Genomic DNA, 20,649 nt, shown 5'->3' with positions numbered 1-20,649 from the left:
GGGGCCAGTATTCCGTATGGAGCCTTATATGGGGGCCAGTATTCCGTATGGAGCCTTATATGGGGGCCAGTATTCCGTATGGGGGCCAGTATTCCGTATGGAGCCTTATATGGGGGCCAGTATTCCGTATTGAGCCTTATATGGGGGCCAGTATTCCGCATGGAGCCTTATATGGGGGTCAGTATTCCGCATGGAACCTTATATGGGGGTCAGTATTCTGCATGGAGCCTTATATGGGGGCCAGTATTCCATATGGAGCCTTATATGGGGGCCAGTATTCCGTATGGAGCCTTATATGGGGGCCAGTATTCCATATGGAGCCTTATATGGGGGCCAGTATTCCGTATGGAGCCTTATATGGGGGCCAGTATTCCGTATGGAGCCTTATATGGGGGCCAGTATTCCGCATGGAGCCTGATATGGGGGTCAGTATTCCGCATGGAACCTTATATGGGGGTCAGTATTCCGCATGGAGCCTTATATGGGGGCCAGTATTCCGTATGGGGCCTTATATGGGGGCCAGTATTCCTTATGGGGCCTTATATGGGGGCCAGTATTCCGTATGAAGCATTATATGGGGGCCAGTATTCCGTATGGAGCCTTATATGGGGGCCACTATTCTGTGTGGAGCGATTCACCGGTTTCTGAGCTATTGTGGAATTTACAGTAGATATCACTCATGTAATGTAAGAAGTGAAATCTTTGCATTGTACTATATATATATATATATATATATATATATTTCTCTGCGGTATCTCTGCATCATGAATCGTGGTATGTGTTAAAGGGGCCCACTGAGACTCTTTCGCCCGGGGCCCAGAAAAACCTGGAGCCGGCCCTGCTACTTCCTACTGCTTCTTATCCCTGCACTTGCTACCAAGGATTTCCGTGCACTAGTGGACTCTTATGGCATATGCCTGGTAGGCTGAAATTTCCCTTTTTTTCCTTATATAACTGTATAAAGCACCTTTCACCGATTAGGCTGATGAGGCTATCTTTACTGACTGAGTTATACTCCTCCCAGGAGTACATCATTTGACCTCCGCACTGGGCATTAAGTAACTGATGCCCCTGTCTCCCTTGCAGCTATTGTAGACGGGAACACACTTGGGGATAGTACTGACGCAGCCGTTTTACCTCATGCGCCATTCTGGGGGTTTGGTGAGATTTGGATTTGCTTCTGGGGCCTCCTCCATGTCGTGGTTACTAGTCGCCCCGCACTGGTAACCTCCTGTCTTTTAACCCAATTGACCGTGACCATTGGCATTCATTGGCATAATGTCCTTCCTCACCACATCTTAGACAGTGGACACACACCGCACTCTGATTTGATGACCGGCACGCTTCATAAGCCGGGTATCTTCTGTTTTGGAACCCACTCCTGGGTCTGAGGGATACCGGTTCTGGCCTGGACGAAATCAACTTTTTCACCTCAATCAACTCTGCTCTCAGTTCTCCTATTACTTCCTCCCAGTCAGTGCTGGCAGGCCTCTCTTTTATTGGTGATTTAAGGTTCCCTCTCGGAGGTGGCACTGGAGGGTCTCTATGATGATCTTTGGACTGGCCACCGGGGGTCTCCAACTTCAGCTGACTCATTTTGGTGATTTTAGGAGCAGAGCCTTTCTTTAACTTCTGTTCGCTCTCTGACTCCAAACTAGCGGCCTCATTCATTTTTTCAATTAGGACTTCGTCCAAAATGCCAGGATTTTCTAGGTACTGTTTCAGCTGCAACTTGATATCTTTGCTGATTAATCCCGTTACCAATGATCTCAAGAACTTCTTCTGGACTAGTCCAGCATCAAACTTCTCCGCTTCTACATCTCTGGATGCAAACAACAGTCTATCCTTCAGTTCAATTGCTCTGAACATGAAATTTTGGGGTGATTCATTATTTTTCTGTGAGAGGTTAATGAGTCGGTGGAACAATTCTGAAGTACTCTCTTCTTTATAGTGCCCTTTTAAAATCATCTTCAGCTGTTGCAAGGTCAATTGACTTTTAATTTCTAGCATACTATGGAGGTTCAGTCCTGGGCTGATCACTTTCACCACCCCCTCAATGATCTCATCTGGCTGGTAGCCTTTCTGTAAGTCTGCATAGATCTGGTGCAACAAGTTCCTATAAGACAGTCTCTCTTTCTGTTCACATTCTCCAATCTGTCCCAGGATCTTGAATTCTTTCCTTATGATGATTTGTGGTATTAGAGAGGACTGTCTCCCTGATTTATCTAACCCGAGCAGGTTAAAGGTCCTGTCTGAGTCTATCACCCATTCAGTGGTTTTGGTCGATTCCTGCAGGGCTGTTATTAGGGTTTTGAATTGTTCTTTCAATTTCTATAGTTCAGTCTGTGGACGGAGATTCCCGCTTTTGGTAATTGGTGCCGCCCCTCCATCCTCCAACTTCAACCTGGTTAGAAACTGTGTTAGTTCCTGGAGGAATGTCCCCATGACGTCTTTAGCTTCTTTCTCCACCAGCTCATCCATTTTTGCATTAATGGCAGCTAACAGTTGCCTTCGGTTGTGTGCTTTGGAAATCTGTTCTACTGACATCTTTATATGTTCGGCTACTGTTCTCAATTCTTCACAGGTTAACTGAAGAAGCAGCTCACTAATTCTGCCCAATTGTATTTCCACATCCATTGCTGCTAGTGAGTTTTTCTTTATGGCTGGTCCCCTTTAACTGGTGTAGAAGAGTTGAGCTGAGGTGCTGTGCTGCTGTGCTTTTCCAGACACTTTTCCTCTACACGCTAATTCCCACTCAGGATTGCCCGTACGGGCCACCAATGTTGCACGCACGCCGCTAGGTTCAGATAGGGGCGAGACAGGTTACATGAATTCTTTGGAATCCTGGGGGAACTGTTACTCAGGGCGACCATAGACCATGTGCTGCAGCTTCTCTCAGGCACACAGAGGTATTGACCCTCAGGCACAGACATGTAGGTTGTTTCACTTGCTGACCAGACACACTTGACAAGAGTCCTCATAAATGGTAGAACAGTAGCACTTAATAAGAAGCCGCACAGCCAGTGCAAGTTAAGTCTTATGAGCAACAGGCTCCAGTGACAAACAGTACAGTTTCCTTAGCAGCACAGCAGTTCACAGTCTTCCCAGTAGTACAGGACAGCACAGTTCTAATGCAAAGGCACATTAATGAACACAGCATTCTTTACAGCAAGGTGAGATGGAGGGGGGGGGGAGGGTTTGCTGAGGGAGATAATCCCTGTGACACCATTTCTTCCAGTGCTTATCTTCCTGCCTGACAACACTCATTACTGCTAGTTCAGAAACTCTACCTGACTTGTGCTTAGCTTCACTCCTGACTTGAATTCTTTTCACTTGCAGAGGCGCTTCTGTGAGATACAGAACACAAACCACCTTTCTCTTCGGCTCCAGCCAGACAGTAAACAACTTCCCCACAATCCCCCTGGGGCTCTGCTAAAACACTCCCCTTCTCCTGTGACTGTGTTAACCCCTCTAGTTGCTGGATGCTTCTGGAGCACAACACTTCCTGTCTCATGTGCTTGTGTTACTTCTAATAGTTGCTGAATGCTTTTAAAGCAACAGCACTACTTCTGCATGTCACAGTCTGCAACAGCACTACTTCTGCATGTCACAGGCAGAGTTATAAAACAGAACAGTAGGTGATTTGGAGCTCTGTATTACCCAATGAATCTAGTTTGTCTACTCAGTAGTAACAAGATCCATGCAGGGATGGTAAAGCACTTGGGACCTGATCACTCCCTGAAGGTGACTGTTTTCGTTCCCAACGTTTTATTACAAGATGCTGTTTACACTCAGAGCAGAACAAAGACATTTTCCGCCATTGTATCCGCCTCTATAGGACATTTGTATAAGGCTGGATAGAGGTTTACACACCATACACCAGGTGTAGTCTTACTCCATGTGAAACTGGAGCTAACGCCACACCTGTTGTGCAGCGGTTCATGTTCTCAGTCAGTGCCGCAGACCTGACAGCCTCTGAGCCCAGCAGCATGCAGCAGGAGAAATGTAAGTACATATATAAAACAGTAACCTTGGGGGGGGAAGGAGCAGAGACGCCGCTGTCAGTGGGCACAGCTGATGATCTCTCTAATTTTACATACATTTAATATAAATATTTGTAGTTGTTGCTTTCCTATTACCTATATAACATCCATGGATGTAACTATACCTTGCCTGTATAAAGCGTTTCTTGTAGCCTCCGATCATTCATGTATTTATAATCTGCTCTCCCTCAAAGATAAGAAGAGAGTATAACTTTTTGTTTGAGCAACCTTGGATCATACACTGATCCAAAGTACTGAACAGATGCTACAATGTAACCAAATTATTTTAAATGGTTTTTAACATTATTTAATAAATTGATAAACTTTTCTATCATTCATTTAATTTCATATTTTTTGTTTGTTTGTTTGTGGGGGGGTATAATTGCAGTAAAAATAATCATGGTCTGTAGAGAAAAATAGAAATGTAAATACACTTTTTTTTATTTGCAACTATGTTTACATGTAAGACGTATTATATATAAATACTATTTATTTATATTGCTCTGAACAAAAAAAGAATAACAAATATATATATATATATATATATATATATATATATATATATATATATACAGTACAGACCAAAAGTTTGGACACACCTTCTCATTTAAAGATTTTTCTGTATTTTCATGACTATGAAAATTGTACATTCACACTGAAGGCATCAAAACTATGAATTAACACATGTGGAATTATATACATAACAAAAAAGTGTGAAACAACTGAAAATATGTCTTATATTCTAGGTTCTTCAAAGTAGCCACCTTTTGCTTTGATGACTGCTTTGCACACGCTTGGCATTCTCTTGATGAGCTTCAAGAGGTAGTCACCGGAAATGGTTTTCACTTCACAGGTGTGCCCTGTCAGGTTTAATAAGTGGGATTTCTTGCCTTATAAATGGGGTTAGGACCATCAGTTGTGTTGTGCAGAAGTCTGGTGGATACACAGCTGATAGTCCTACTGAATAGACTGTTAGAATTTGTATTATGGCAAGAAAAAAGCAGCTAAGTAAAGAAAAACGAGTGGCCATCATTACTTTAAGAATTGAAGGCCAGTCAGTGCGAAAAATTGGGCAAACTTTGAAAGTGTCCCCAAGTGCAGTTGCAAAAACCATCAAGCGCTACAAAGAAACTGGCTCACATGAGGACCGCCCCAGGAAAGGAAGACCAAGAGTCACCTCTGCTTCTGAGGATAAGTTTATCCGAGTCACCAGCCTCAGAAATCGCAGGTTAACAGCAGCTCAGATTAGAGACCAGGTCAATGCCACACAGAGTTCTAGCAGCAGACACATCTCTACAACAACTGTTAAGAGGAGACTTTGTGCAGCAGGCCTTCATGGTAAAATAGCTGCTAGGAAACCACTGCTAAGGACAGGCAAATAGCAGAAGAGACTTGCTTGGGCTAAAGAACACAAGGAATGGACATTAAACCAGTGGAAATCTGTGCTTTGGTCTGATAAGTCCAAATTTGAGATCTTTGGTTCCAACCACCGTGACTTTGTGCGACACAGAAAAGGTGAACGGATGGACTCTACATGCCTGGTTCCCACCGTGAAGCATGGAGGAGGAGGTGTGATGGTGTGGGGGTGCTTTGCTGGTGACACTGTTGGGAATTTATTCAAAATTGAAGGCATACTGAACCAGCATGGCTACCACAGTATCTTGCAGCGGCATGCTATTCCATCCGGTTTGCGTTTAATTGGACCATCATTTATTTTTCAACAGGACAATGACCCCAAACACACCTCCAGGCTGTGTAAGGGCTCTTTGACCAAGAGAGAGAGTGATGGGGTGCTACGCCAGATGACCTGGCCTCCACAGTCACCAGACCTGAACCCAATCGAGATGGTTTGGGGTGAGCTGGACCGCAGAGTGAAGGCAAAAGGGCCAACAAGTGCTAAGTATCTCTGGGAACTCCTTCAAGATTTCTGGAAGACCATTTCCGGTGACTACCTCTTAAAGCTCATCAAGAGAATGCCAAGAGTGTGCAAAGCAGTCATCAAAGCAAAAGGTGGCTACTTTGAAGAACCTAGAATATAAGACTTATTTTCAGTTGTTTCACACTTTTTTGTTAAGTATATAATTCCACATGTGTTAATTCATAGTTTTGATGCCTTCAGTGTGAATGTACAATTTTCATAGTAATGAAAATACAGAAAAATCTTTAAATGAGAAGGTGTGTCCAAACTTTTGGTCTGCACTGTATATATATATATATATATATATATATATATATATATATATAATTAAATTCCCACGGCAGTGTTTGTAGATTACAACTGATAAATTAGGGTTCTTTACGTCACTAATTCATTCACTGAAACCTGTTCTGCCTGATTTTGCTAATTTGATGAAAAACAAAGTGCTATTATGTCAAAATGTATATGAGTACAATGGGGACTGAATACATAGAGGACTGGTCATCAAATACGGTGCAGAGGAGATTGCAATCTAGTAATAGTAGGAACCCTTACATAGAGCTGGACTGGGGCTAAAAAGCTGCTCAGACACACAAACCCCATCAGTCCTCGCACAATGTCGACTTTTGCCTTAATTATCACACCCCTCCTTATGTAAACTGCACCAACAGTATAAGGAAATGAGGAGATAGTAACACAGGAACGCTTCACTACTTGGTCAAGATGGACATAATTTAAATTTTCACTATATATATATATATATATATATATATATATATATAAAATATCAAGAAGTATGTTTATCCTTTTTTTCTGCTGTCTAAACCTGGGGTGCGTCCTATAGACAGGAAAAAAATGCAGGACAAATGTGCGCTACCATTATGTAAGCACTAATATAACCAATAATATTGCCATTTAGTGGTCAGCTGCTGGTTCTAGAGAAGCTCTGCAGAGTATTATGCTGTAAATTATACACAAGACTACAGCACTTGACGCGCCCCCTGATCCTGTGCTGTGCGGGGAATACCCGGAGCCGGATCGCTGGGGGTTGTAGTCTCCGTGGCGTTGACCCGGTCCGTGCCCAGGGTGGTCAATTCAGTGGCAGTCTTATTAGTATGATAATAGTCCGACTACGCCACCCGTGGATTGCGGTCAGTGGGGACCGCCGCTGCAAGGCAGACCGTTGAGGCCGGTGTTGTGTGTGCAGCTAAGAATGGGATGACTCCCCACGGGAGAAGTATAGCCTCAGGGCAGTTAGTGTGGATGATGGGAGTGATGGTGCACAAGCTCAGCAGGAATAACTCAGAGTCCGTGTAGTGCAGTTCAGGGTCTTTACTGATGTTATAAAGCAGACCCTCCCGGGAGTACTGGCTAGCAATAGAGGCCTGGTCAGTCTGAGGGCAAGCAGGATCTCCCCTGGCCAGGTGGAGTTGTAGGCCTCCCCGTCTAGCTGCACTCTTCCTGGCTACCTTGCTGTATGCGGGTCGAAGTAGCCCACGTCCCTGAGTATACCGTGTGGTGCTCACCCGTATGGCCGGCGACTTGGGGCCTCCTGTTAGCCTCCGCTCCACGATGGCGGTGCTGGTCCCTTGCTTGTGACCGTGCCTCCAGGCTTCTTTGGCCAAAGGACCTGGAATCCCCTGCCGGTTGGATTCTGCTGCTGGACCTGGATGTCCCCACAGCCTCGGACTCCGTGTCCGGTCTAAGTGTCTTCAGCCAGGGCGAGCTATCTGGCTTCCAGCCCCTGGCACTCACTCCTGCTCCTACAGATCTCCTAGTTCTTCCTTTCCCTGTGTCTGCTGTCCTCCAGACCAGACTGCGTCTCTGTCTGGGACTTCACTCACTAATCCCGCCCCAGACCCAGTTCATATAGGGCAGATTCCTCCCCTCCCAGGTCTGGGCGGGCGGTGTTGCATGCTTAGGGCTCCTGACCAGAGAAACCTCCCACTTGCTCTCAGACATAATATTTCTATTACTGTGGCAACCACACCCCTGGGGTGCCACATTCCCCCCTAGTAAATTTTAGTACTCCGGGACTAAACACATTTTCAAGAAAATACAAATACAATGGTATAAACAATAATACAACAACATATTTACAAGCAGCTTTAGTTTTTAGAGGTCACAGCGTGTCCGTAACCGGGTGTCCATATCACCCAAGGTGAAGCTTTAAGTGAGGTAGGGGACCTGTCCACAGAAAACCCCTTGCGTTGGCCTTGGGCGTGGCTGCAAGGCGAGACTAACTACTTTGGGCCGCAAGGAGGCCACGCCAGACAGGTTTTCTCTTCCGCGGCCATCTTCGCAAGAGGCACTATGTGCAACTATCTACAAGAATTGTTCCGGTTATCCAGCGTCCATAACCTGTTAGTCCATAGAAATCTGCAGGGTAACTGAGAAACATAATTAATAACAGGCAACAACAAAAGTCATAAACATTTTCAAGAAACAGGTAAATTTACAGTGCATTACTTTATATTCTCCAGCGAGCGGGCATCTGACCTCTAGTGACTCTAGTAGACCTACGGAGCTCACTAACTGGTCCTGCACAACAGGGTGTAGGAGGTGTTATGGGTAAGCTGGGCAGCTGTCTGCATACTCTTTGGTTCACTAGGGGCATGGCAGGCTCACTACTAGCAGAGGGTTGATCCTCCTGCGCTGCTGGTGTGGACTCTTCTGCCTCCTGGGCCGGCTGCTCTTCCAGCTCTACCTGGTCTTCTGTAGGCACTTGAGGGGCTGGCTGGAGAAAGGTGAGGACGGACACCACGATAGCGTTGTTTACTTGTGTCCAGGACCGGGGAAAGTCTCCGAGTACGGTGCTGATCATTTCCTCCTTTTCCTCTACGGGTTGAGGGTCTTACTGATCTTCATCCGTGCTTTGCAACTTCTCGGGGCACTTTTTCAGGTGGTCTCTGGAGACAGTGGCTGTGGTCTCTCCTCCATCCTTGCTGATGACGTACACCTTTGGATTATTGTGGCTTGAGGGCAGTACGGTGTACGGGTCCTTTTCCCACTGGTCGTCCAACTTATGGAGCCGCCTTTTTCTTTTCAAGACCTGCTCTCCAGTTACCAGGGGAACAGCGGGAGCATGTTGGTTATAAGTCCTCTCCTGCCTTTCTCTTGATTGACAGAGACTTCGCTCGACGCTCTCCTGTACTTTCCGGTACTGCTGCTGCCGTTCTGTATCCCAGTCTGCCTCTGGCGAGGTGTCCTCGGGTGTCAGGACTCCCATATCCAGGTCAACAGGCAGCTTACCAGGTCTTGCTCGCATTAGGTAAGCCGGGGTACAGTTGGTGGAAACTACCGGGATGTGGTTATACAGGTCCACCAGATCAGGCAGTTTCTCAGGCCACAGGCTGCGTTCTTCCAGGGGCAATGTTTTTAGCAGATCTATCACCACCTGGTTCATCTTCTCGCAGAGTCCATTGGTTTGGGGGTGATAGGGCGTTGTTCTTATCTTCCGGCAGCCGTACAGATTGCAGAACTCCTGGAAGACCTCCGCTTCGAAGGCTGGTCCTTGGTCTGTCAACACCTGTTCCGGATACCCGTGCGGACGGCAGAAGTGTAGCTGGAAGGCTCTGGCTGCCGTCTGAGCCGTTAAGTCTTTGACAGGGACCACCATCCGAAGTGTCCTGCCCCATTGTGGTAGGCCTCATGCACCATAGCTGCGTCCCGTCTCGGTACCACAACCTGCCAGATCAGTTCATGTGTCCGGGAATTGACCATTCTGCGGCACAACTTCTCCTTGTAGAGAAACAGTCTGCTTTTTTCCGTCCACAGTTGCTTGGTCTCTTCCGGAGCGTCTGGATCCAGGCGGGCGTCAGCCTGGGTCAGCATCTCCTTCACCAGACGGACTGCGGTGTCACGGTCTTGTGTTCCCGCCCAGTTGTAGTGGGGTAAGGGGTTGAATGTAGCGGATCGCTGGCCCCTCACCCGGTGGGAATACTGGGTAATCCCATGACGGTGGAACGCAGGGAGTTCGACCTCTTCCAGTTCTTCTGGATCTTCCCCACCGTCCGGTAGGTTTGGCATCCTGGACAGGGCGTCCGCGTTGGTATTGGAGCGTCCTGTCCGGTATTTGATCGTGAACTCGTAATTGGACAGGCGGGCCATCCATCTCTGCTCCAGGGCACCCAGTCTTGCAGTGTCCAGGTGTGTCAACGGGTTGTTATCCGTGTACATGGTGGACTTGGAAGAGGCAAGGTAATGCTTAAAACACTCGGTTACTGCCCACACCACTGCCAGGAACTCTAGCTTAAATGAGCTGTAATTCTCAGGGTTTCTTTCTGTGGGTCGCAGTTTTCGGCTGGCGTAAGCAATGACCCGTTCTCTCCCCTGCTGGATCTGGGACAGTACGGCTCCTAGCCCGATGTTGCTTGCGTCCGTGTGGAGGATAAAGGGCTGGCTGTAATCAGGGTACGCCAGGATTTCATCCCCCGTGAGGGCCATCTTCAGCTGGTGGAATGACTCCTCTTCCAGCTTTTCCCATCTGAAGGGTGGCTTCTGGTTTTTGGCCTTCCTGGACTGGTCTATCAGGAGGTCCTGCATAGGAGCTGCCTTCTTGGTAAAACCGGGAATTAATCTTCGGTAGTAGCCTACCAACCCGAGGAACTGCCGCACTTCCTTTATGCTGGATGGTCTTGGCCAGTCCTTAATCACAGTGATCTTGTCAGGGTCGGGAGCCACTCCGTCAGCACTCACCACGTGTCCCAGGTACTGTACCTTTGGCTTCAGTAGATGACACTTCGAGGGTTTAACCTTTAGGCCATAGTTTGCCAGGGCTTCAAACACTTCTGCCAGGTGTTCCAGATGGTCCTCATAGGTCTTGGAATAGACGATGACATCGTCCAGGTATAATAGGACCGTCTCGAAGTTCCGGTGTCCCAGACAGCATTCCATCAACCGTTGGAAGGTTCCTGGTGCGTTGCAGAGCCCGAACGGCATACAGTTAAATTTGCTGAGTCCCATCGGGGTGGTGAATGCGGTCTTCTCCCAGTCTGCCTCTGCTATAGGAACCTGCCAGTACCCGCTAGTGAGATCCAAAGTAGAGAAGAAGTTAGCAGATTTTAATGCAGCTAAGGACTCTTCTATCCTTGGTAACGGGTACGCATCTTTGTGTGTGATACGGTTGACCTTCCTGTAGTCTACACACATTCTCATGGTGTTGTCTTTCTTTTTCACTAAGACTAGTGGAGCTGCCCAGGGGCTACAGCTGTCCCTAATTACCCCAGCCTCCTTCATGTCTTTTAGCATCCCCTTGGCGTGTTGATAGTGTGCAGGGGGTACGGGTCGGTATCTCTCATTTATGGGAGGATGGTCTTCCGTTGGGATGTGATGTTCTACCCCCTTTACTCGCCCAAAGTCTAGCGGGTGTTTGCTAAACACTCTCTCGTACTCCTGAACCACCCAGTACACTCCCTGTTTTTGGTGTGAGGGAGTGGAGTCAGTACCCAAATGCAGTTGCTGGCACCAGTCCCCCATTTGTTTCTTAGAGCCGTTACCTTCCTCTGGTTGGGATGGAGGCAAGGGTTCTACGGCCTTTACAGAGTTCTGGTTGATGGTGAACAATTTAGCTAGCGTGGCATACCGGGGCAGGTATACTTCTCTCTCCCTGATATTTATGATGCGGACGGGCAGCCTCCCATGGCGTACATCGACCACCCCCCGTGCTGTCAAAATGGTGGGGCTACTGTCTGAGTAGACGGGTTCTACCATTGCTTGGTAGTCTCTACCTCTTAGACCAATAGCTGTCCGGCACCAAATCATCATCTCACTCTTCGGGGGCATGGCAATAGGGAACGGGTCACACGTTCTCACGCTACCTATCTCACCACCAGATAGTTCCACCTGTTGCCGTTTCATCAGTGCCCGGATCTCTTTTTGGAGGACACGCTGCTGGCTGGAACTGGCGTTCTTGGCAACGTGTTGCAAAATAAGGATCACCTCTGCAAGACAGTTTTCGATTACGTTAGTACCTAGGGTTATTTTTGGGTGACTCTCGCGACTGTCAATATCCACAATGATCAGTCCTTGTGCCGGCAGTTCAACTTTACCGACCTTGATGGTCACCTCCTTAAATCCTATCTGTGGCACGGGCTGACCATTGCTGGCGATAATGCTCAGGTCGTCATCTGGGTAGCCGGTTATGTCCGAGTCATTCCAGTACCGCTTGAAGAGCAAGTACGGGATGGTAGTCACCTGTGACCCAGTGTCTAGTAGGGCACTCATAGGAATGCCATCCAGTACCACAGGCAAGACCGGACGTCCCCCTACGTATTTATCACGCCAGTTCGATGGGCCTGATGATCTTATGCCTGGGGGTTGGCCCTCTACCCCAGGTTGTGCCCGTTTAAATGACAGTACCTTGCCATATGTCCGGATTGATTGCAGCGGCGGCAGATGGGTCGTCCGTCCTCGTTGTATCTGTCGCTGAGTCTTCCTCTGGCCGGTGGGGTCCTCCTCAGTCGGCGTCACGGGACGTCCTCCGGTCCGGATGCCAGCTGGATCTTTCCTGGAGAAGAGACCTGTAAAGACTGCACAGTTCTGGTTAGCGCGGCAACGCTCTTAGTCAGCTCTTGGACCTGATGGTGCAGGTCTGTAGCTGGGTTATTGTTCAAAGCCTGCTCATCAGCTCCCACAGGCCCTGCAGACAAGGGCGCCACGTCCTGGTGACAAGTGATAGTAGGGCGCCTGTGGGTCACAGCACCACCTGGTGCCGGTTCTCAGAGCACCCGGATGGCTCTGTCCTTGAACTGTGCAAAGTCCAGGTCAGGGTCTTGTAAGGCGATTGCCCGCAACTGGGTTCGGTGGGCATTGGACAGGAGACCCTCAATAAATTGTTCGGTCAACAGCTTGTCTTCATTCCCCACGCTGTCAGGGTCTGCCTGCTTAATGGCTCTCAGGGCCTCTTGTAGGTTTAGAGCATAGTCCCTTATACTTTCGTGTGCCCGCTGTTTGCACCCGTAAAATCTGAGTTTTATCTCGGCTGAGGTTTGGGTATTAAACGTGTCTTTTAGCCGGGCTAGTATTTCTCTGACAGTCCTCTTCTTCCCAGATGGCCAGGACTTTACCTCCCTTTGGGCTGCCCCGATTAACTGGGCCACCAGGATGCTCACTTTTTGCTCTTCCGTGAGGGGGTATACCTGGAAGAGGCTGTCCAGTCTTTCCCTAAAGTCACTTAGGGTATGTGACTCCCCTGAGTACTGGGGTAGCCAGGTTGCCCCCAGGATATAAGGCATGGTGAATGGCATGACCGCAGCAGCGGTTGTGCTGGCGGTGGAGCTCCCCTCGGTATCCGACATCCTCCTTCCCCCTTAGTGGACCGTGGCCTACCTTGCGATGATCTCCCTCCGTAGGCCGCGGCTCCGCAGTCGATCGTCGGGGTTGAGGACCTTGCGTCGCGCTCCTGTGACGTTAGCGTCGCTCCCTCTCCCTTTCAGGACCTTACGCAGCATCAGTGCGTGGGGCGGAGCTTCGGATCTCGCGCGCTTTCGGCGTCCACGCCCCTCTTCTTCCCGCGCGGCGTCCCGATGATGGCGTCCAATGGCGGGAAGCGGCTGCGGATGCCGGGAAGATGGCAGAAGATGGCGGGAAATGACCCAAGATGGCGTCCGATGGCGGGAAACGACCCAAGATGGCGTCCGATGGCGGGAATCGCACCGGAGGGCGGGAAACGACTCCGGACGGCGGGAAACTTCTGGAAATGGCGGGAGACTTCTTTTCAAGGTACATGTACAATCTTCTTCAGGCACGCAATACCCGCTTGTGGCGGGTTGGTAAAGATCCTGCCGACTACGCCAAAAGTTGACGCGCCCCCTGGGCCTGTGTTGTGCGGGGAATACCCGGAGCCGGATCGCTGGGGGTTGTAGTCTCCGTGTGGTTGACCCGGTCCGTGCCCAGGGTGGTCAAACCAGTGGCAGTCTTAATGTTGTAACAAGTGTCCGACTACGCCACCCGTGGATTGCGGTCAGTGGGGACCGCCGCTGCGCTGCAGATTGCTGAGGCTGATGTTGTATGCGCAGCCAAGTATGGGATAACTCCCCACGGGAGAAGTATTGCCTCAGGGCAGCTAATGTGGATGATGGGAGTAATGGTGTGAGCGTCCCAGTCCTAATGGTGCTGGTGCGGCGATGAAACACAGAGACTTGTAATTGCGGTTTCCAATGCTTTACTCACAGTTGTTATTCGGTCAATCCTGCAGGCGATGACGGCCCAAGCCGTGCTGCGTCCACCAGGTGAGGGACTCGGTCAACTCCCAGGCAATTCCAGAGCGTGGCTCAGGGCTCCCTTCTCTACCTTTCTCTGGCCGTCCCCACCAGTGACCCACCTTTGTCCAGCTTCCTCGGGCCTTCTGTTGGCGAAACCTATCTCCGGTTTCCCTGACCCTATGCCGGTATGCTTTCCTGGTGGATGTAGTGAGGGGTCGCACCAAGATGTGGTCACAACCTCCGGTCTTTGGCTGAGGAATCTGTTGCCTCCACCAATTTGGGTTCCGGTACCCTGTTCTGCCAACCCTTCACCCTGTATCTCCTGGGCATATGGGGTTCCTTCTTTACTCGCGTCTCTGGGCCTTTCTCTGTGTTCCTTGCTTCCTTTCTCCTCTGTTCCAGTTCCTTTCTTACTTTCCTTTCCGTTCCTTCTCCTCTCTCTTTCTGCTGTTTCTGGCCTCCACTCCAGGCCTGCCTCTGGAGCTGGGCCCAGACTGAGCCACAGCTCCCTGTCAGCCCTCTCTGGCTGAACTCCTGACTGAACTGAACACTGTCCTAAGATGGTGCCCACCTTAAATACCTCCTTCTATGTGTGAGCCCAGGTGACTAGCAACCAATGGGCTCCTACCTATGCCCAGAGACCCACCCCTATCTGCTCCTACACCACTGGGTTTTCCTCCCCCCGCCCCACTCCAGCCAGGGACAGATGCTGTCATGCCCGCACTTCTGTCTAGTCGGAGCACTGTTGAGCTGTCCCTCGGAAATGGGGTGTGTGTGGTGCATGCAGCTACTGAGTCCTGGTCCACACTCCATCCTTACCCGGGAGTGGAATACCACACCTCTGGTTTGAGGTGCAATACCCCTGTAGCAGCCGAGCCCTCGGGGTGCTACAATAGCCTAATGTACTATATACAGTACCACTCCACATACAGTGCTCTTCCTCCCTTCCAGGACCTTACGCAGCGTCTGTTAGAACCTTGCTGTTAGGTTTTTTTTCCTTTGCTGGTCACATGACCTTGTTGGCCTATTTAGTCCTGCTCCGCCCTTCTGGCTTTGCTGGACTTCATTGTATATCTACTTTCTAGCTAGCCTGTGCTCTGTATCTAACTCTGTTAGTTTGCTTGGTCTACGGACCTCTATGTTCTATCTATTTTGTTTGTTCGTCTGTCTGCTACTATTTCTGTTAGGAGGTGTCCCATATTCCTCCCAGTCCTTAGTACTTGTAGGGATTCCCTCCCCACATCTATAGGTCTTCGTACAGACTAGATTAGGACTTTAGCAGGTCTGATCGCAGGATCAGGTTCCCTGTTACATCGTAGGGATTCAGCTGAGTCTCATAGTAGGGACAGATCTCCTCTCTTTCCTTAGCTTTGGTAGCAGAACATAACAGTAAGTCCAGCCAGCAAATTCTCTAAGGAAAGATTTTTCTGTTCCATCATGGTGTCGGTTCAGGATTTGGCTCATCGCCTGCAGGGACTCTCTCTGGAGGTGGCCGAGCTCCGTCAGCACGTGAGTAACTGTCCTGGAGCACATTTCTTGGAGCCTAAGGTATGTTTGCCGGATTTGTTTTTTGGTGAACACCGAGAATTTTTTTTCATTTAAAAATGCTTGCTTATTGTATTTTCGTTTGAGACCTAAGTCCTCTGGGGATGAATCCCAGCGCGTAGGGTTCATAATGTCACTTTTGCGCAAAGAGCCTCAGGAGTGGGCCTTTTCTTTGCAACCTAGTGATTCATGCTTCAGATCAGTGGATAGTTTTTTTTCTGCTTTGGGACTATTATATGATGATCCTGACCGTGTCGCATCAGCTGAGACTGAGTTGAGACGTCTAAAACAAGGATCGGGTAATGTGGAAAAATATTGTACACATTTTCGTCGTTGGTCCACTCAAACAGGGTGGAACGATTCTGCTCTGAAAAGTCTATTTCTTGCTGGGCTCAGTGAAAGGGTTAAAGACCTGCTAATTGCTTATCCTACACCTGAAGATTTGCAACAGGCTATGCAATTAGCTATACGGGTGGATAGAAGACTGCGTGCTAGGGTTAATGAGAGCAAATCCTCTGCTATGTCAGTTTCTGGTTATGATAATGTGTGTACTAACAGTGGTGAACCGATGGAGATTGGATCGGTGGCACCTCGCTCTCAAGAAAAAGACCGTCGTTTTTCGCAAGGCTTGTGTTTCTACTGCGGAAAATCTGGTCATTTGATTAAAGGCTGTGAGCTTCGTATGAAGAAAGAAAAAAAAATGGTCAGTCACGCCCGTATTGCCTGTTTAAATTCCAAGGGTATATTTTTAGCTGCTTCCACGATTGCTCAGGAAAAATTAATGGAATTTCGGGTGTTTGTTGATTGCGGGTCTACACTGAATGTAATTGATGGGGGATTCGTGGAAAAACTCAATTTAAAACCTGAACCTTTGTCATTCCCCATTGCTGTGGTTTCTGTGGATGGCTCCCCTTTGAAGAATATTACTCTCAAGGTCAGTGAATTTCCTCTCACTATTAATGGTGTTCACCATGAGAAATTGGATTTGGTAGTGTTGAATAACTTGCCTTCTCCAGTAATATTGGGTTTGCCCTGGTTAAAATTTCACAATCCTGTACTGGATTGGTCTACCAGTGAAATTAAATCCTGGAGCCATAAATGTTATGACAAGTGTTGTAACGGGCGTATTGCAGCTTTGGATAGGGGAGAATTGCCTGTTCCTATTCAGGATTTTTGGAGAGTTTTTTCTGAGAAGGAATCGCAGGTTTTGCCTCCCCATAGAGACTATGATTGTTCTATTGAATTTGTCCCTGGAGCGACTCTTCCTAAGAGTCGTTTATTTAACCTTACTATTCCTGAGAGGAAGGCTTTGGAGGAATACATACAGACAAGCTTGGCCGCCGGTCACATTAGGCCCTCTAAGTCTCCTGTGGCGGTTGGATTTTTTTTTGTAAAAAAAAAGGACGGCGGTTTACGTCCTTGTCTGGATTTTCGTGAGATTAACAAAATTACGGTACGCAATCCTTACCCACTGCCATTGATTCCTGATCTGTTTAACCAGTTATTGGGGGCCAAGTGGTTCTCTAAAATTGACCTTAAGGGGGCATACAATCTGTTGCGCATGAAGGAGGGTGATGAATGGAAGACTGCTTTTAACACTCCTGTGGGTCATTTTGAGAATCTGGTTATGCCTTTTGGTCTCACTAATGCTCCTGCATTTTTTCAGAATCTGATTAATGACATCCTTAGACCTTTGATCGGTAAAAATGTGGTTGTGTATTTGGATGACATTTTGATTTATTCGCCAGATCTGGAGTCTCATTGGCGGAGCGTGCGTGAGGTATTACAGTTATTAATGGACAATTCGCTTTTTGCTAAGCTGGAGAAATGTGAGTTCGCTGTACAGAGAATTAGTTTTTTGGGCTACATTATCTCCAGCAAAGGTTTTGAGATGGATCCGGTTAAGGTTCAGGCTGTGCAGGAATGGCCTAGGCCTATTGGTTTGAAATCGATACAGAGGTTTTTGGGTTTCGCCAATTACTATAGAAAGTTCATAAAAAAATTTTCTAGTATTGTCAAACCTCTGACTGATCTCACCAGGAAAGGTGCTGATGCGGTTCAGTGGTCTTCTGAGGCCATTGAAGCTTTTGTGTATCTCAAGGAGAGGTTCACCTCTGCTCCCATCCTTATGCAGCCTGATGTTACTAGGCCGTTTTTGGTTGAGGTTGATGCTTCCTCTGTGGGGGTTGGCGCAGTATTGTCTCAGGATAACGGGGATGGATTACATCCCTGTGCCTTTTTTTCAAAAAAATTTTCGGAGACTGAATTGAATTACGATATTGGTAATCGGGAATTATTGGCTATTAAACTCGCATTTGAACACTGGCGCCACTTCTTGGAAGGTGCGGAATTTCCCGTTCAGGTTCTTACGGATCATAAAAATCTGATATATCTTGATGCTGCCAAGCGCCTGAATGCCCGTCAGGCTAGGTGGGCACTGTTTTTCTCGCGGTTTAATTTCTCCGTTACTTACATCCCTGGTACTAAGAATGTTAAGGCGGATGCCTTGTCTCGCAGTTTTTCTCCCATAGTCGGTGCTGAGAAAGAGGAAAACATTTTACAAGAAGGTGTTGTGATAGCTGCTTTAGACTCCGTTTTGGAAGATGAGATTCTTAAAGCTCAGGAGAATGCCCCATCTAACACTCCTCATGGGAGGTTGTTTGTGCCTGAGACCTTTAGGAGAGATTTGTTTGTTGAGTGTCACGAATCTCGGTTGGCAGGTCATCCCGGAATCTCTGAGACCAAGAGACTGGTGGGTCGCAGTTTTTGGTGGCCTGGATGGCAGAAGGAAGTCATTAAGTGGGTGCGCCAATGTACTATATGTGCTAGATCTAAGTCCTCACATACTCCTGCTGCGGGGTTGCTTTGTCCTTTGGAGGTCCCCAGTGCTCCTTGGACACATTTGGCTATGGACTTTATAACTGACCTTCCCCCCTCTGAGGGTTTTACTGTCATCTGGGTGGTCGTGGACCGCTTTAGCAAGATGTGTCACTTGGTTCCCTTCGTCAAACTGCCCTGCGCTAAAACTCTCGCTAAGGCCTTTGTCAAGGAAATTGTCAGACTTCATGGCGTTCCTACTGACATTGTTTCTGATAGGGGTCCTCAGTTCGTGGCTCGTTTTTGGCGTGCCTTTTGTGACAGGTTGGGAATTCATTTGTCGTTTTCGTCCGGATATCATCCTGAATCTAATGGCCAGACAGAAAGGAAAAACCAGGATGTTGAGCAGTTCTTGCGTTGTTTTGTGGCAGACAATCAAGAGGGGTGGTCTGAGTTTCTGCCACTTGCCGAATTTGCTCTGAACAATCATACATCTTCTTCTGCTGGTTGTTCGCCTTTTTTTTGTTGTTCTGGGAGACATCCGTCGTTTGGGTCGTTCTCCAAGTTGGGATCTGCCGTGCCTGAGGAGGAGAATTTTTTTTGGACGGATGTGCGTGGTAATCTTCAGGAGGCCAACAGAAAATCTAAAGACTACTTTGATAGGAAACGACAGGAGGTTTTGTTCGCTGTTGGTGACATGGTTTGGTTGTCCTCTAGGAATCTGCGGTTGAGGATTCCTTCTAAGAAATTGGGTCCCAAGTTTGTAGGGCCCTTTAAGGTGCTTCAGGTTGTCAACCAATCTGCTGTTAGGTTGGAGGTTCCTACCTCCTGGAGAATTAATCCGGTCTTTCATGTCTCTCTGTTAAAAAAAGCTGTTGTGTCGGATGGTGACGCCTCTGCCTCTGTTCCTCCGGTGGTGGAGGACGGGGAATATGAAATTTCTCGCATCCTTGACTCTAGACGGTATAGAGGTAGTTTGCAGTATCTTGTGGCCTGGAAAGGTTTCGGACCCGAGGATAACTCTTGGGTGAGGTCAGATGATGTTTCCGCGTCCAGACTTATCAGAGCGTTTCACAGGAGATTTCCTGATAAGCCTGGTCCTAGGGGATCCGGAGGATCCTCTTAGAAGGGGGGGTACTGTTAGAACCTTGCTGTTAGGTTTTTTTTCCTTTGCTGGTCACATGACCTTGTTGGCCTATTTAGTCCTGCTCCGCCCTTCTGGCTTTGCTGGACTTCATTGTATATCTACTTTCTAGCTAGCCTGTGCTCTGTATCTAACTCTGTTAGTTTGCTTGGTCTACGGACCTCTATGTTCTATCTATTTTGTTTGTTCGTCTGTCTGCTACTATTTCTGTTAGGAGGTGTCCCATATTCCTCCCAGTCCTTAGTACTTGTAGGGATTCCCTCCCCACATCTATAGGTCTTCGTACAGACTAGATTAGGACTTTAGCAGGTCTGATCGCAGGATCAGGTTCCCTGTTACATCGTAGGGATTCAGCTGAGTCTCATAGTAGGGACAGATCTCCTCTCTTTCCTTAGCTTTGGTAGCAGAACATAACAGCGTCGGAGCGTGGGGCGGAGCTTCGGATCTCGCGCGTTTTCGGCGTCCACGCCCCTCTTCTTCCCGTGCGGCGTCCTGAAGATGGCGTCTGATGGCGGGAAGCGGCTGCGGATGGGGGGAAGACGGTAGAAGATGGCGGGAAGACGGCAGAAGATGGCGGGAAATGACCCAAGATGGCGTCCGATGGCGGGAAACGGCTCCAGACGGCGGGAAACTTCTCTCAGGTAAGTTCAAAAGTCTTTTTCAGGCGCGCAATACCTGTTGGTGGCGGGTTGGTTTGAATCCTGCCGACTACGCCAAAGTTGACGTGCCCCCTGGGCCTGTGATGTGCGGGGAATACCCGGAGCCGGATCGCTGGGGGTTGTAGTCTCCGTGGCGTTGACCCGGTCCGTGCCCAGGGTGGTCAATTCAGTGGCAGTCTTATTAGTATGATAATAGTCCGACTACGCCACCCGTGGATTGCGGTCAGTGGGGACCGCCGCTGCAAGGCAGACTGCTGAGGCCGGTGTTGTGTGTGCAGCTAAGAATGGGATGACTCCCCACGGGAGAAGTATAGCCTCA

At 48.5% G+C, this 20,649-nt stretch overlaps 1 protein-coding gene across 2 annotated transcripts in view; it reads left to right on the top strand.

Annotated features, from left to right (window-relative positions):
• Positions 1–20,649, top strand: part of LOC141154537 (histo-blood group ABO system transferase-like) — a 321,283-nt gene that overhangs the window by 134,223 nt on the left and 166,411 nt on the right. Inside the window, exon 1 of one of the 2 annotated variants that reach the window (XM_073640602.1) lies at positions 3,781–4,005. The exons of the other annotated variant lie outside the window; for it this stretch is intronic. Coding sequence (XP_073496703.1) covers positions 3,942–4,005 — 64 coding nt within the window. The 5' untranslated portion in view covers positions 3,781–3,941. Of the gene's footprint in view, positions 1–3,780; positions 4,006–20,649 lie in introns of those variants that run through there. 2 annotated transcript variants of the gene reach the window in all.

The sequence above is a fragment of the Phyllobates terribilis genome, unplaced genomic scaffold (assembly GCF_046119375.1).
Source record: "Phyllobates terribilis strain yellow unplaced genomic scaffold, ASM4611937v1 Scaffold_7__3_contigs__length_470593459, whole genome shotgun sequence".
Classification (NCBI taxonomy): Eukaryota; Metazoa; Chordata; class Amphibia; order Anura; family Dendrobatidae; genus Phyllobates; species Phyllobates terribilis.
Note: the sequence above shows the minus strand (reverse complement) of the source record. Positions and strands in the feature narration are given on the sequence as shown.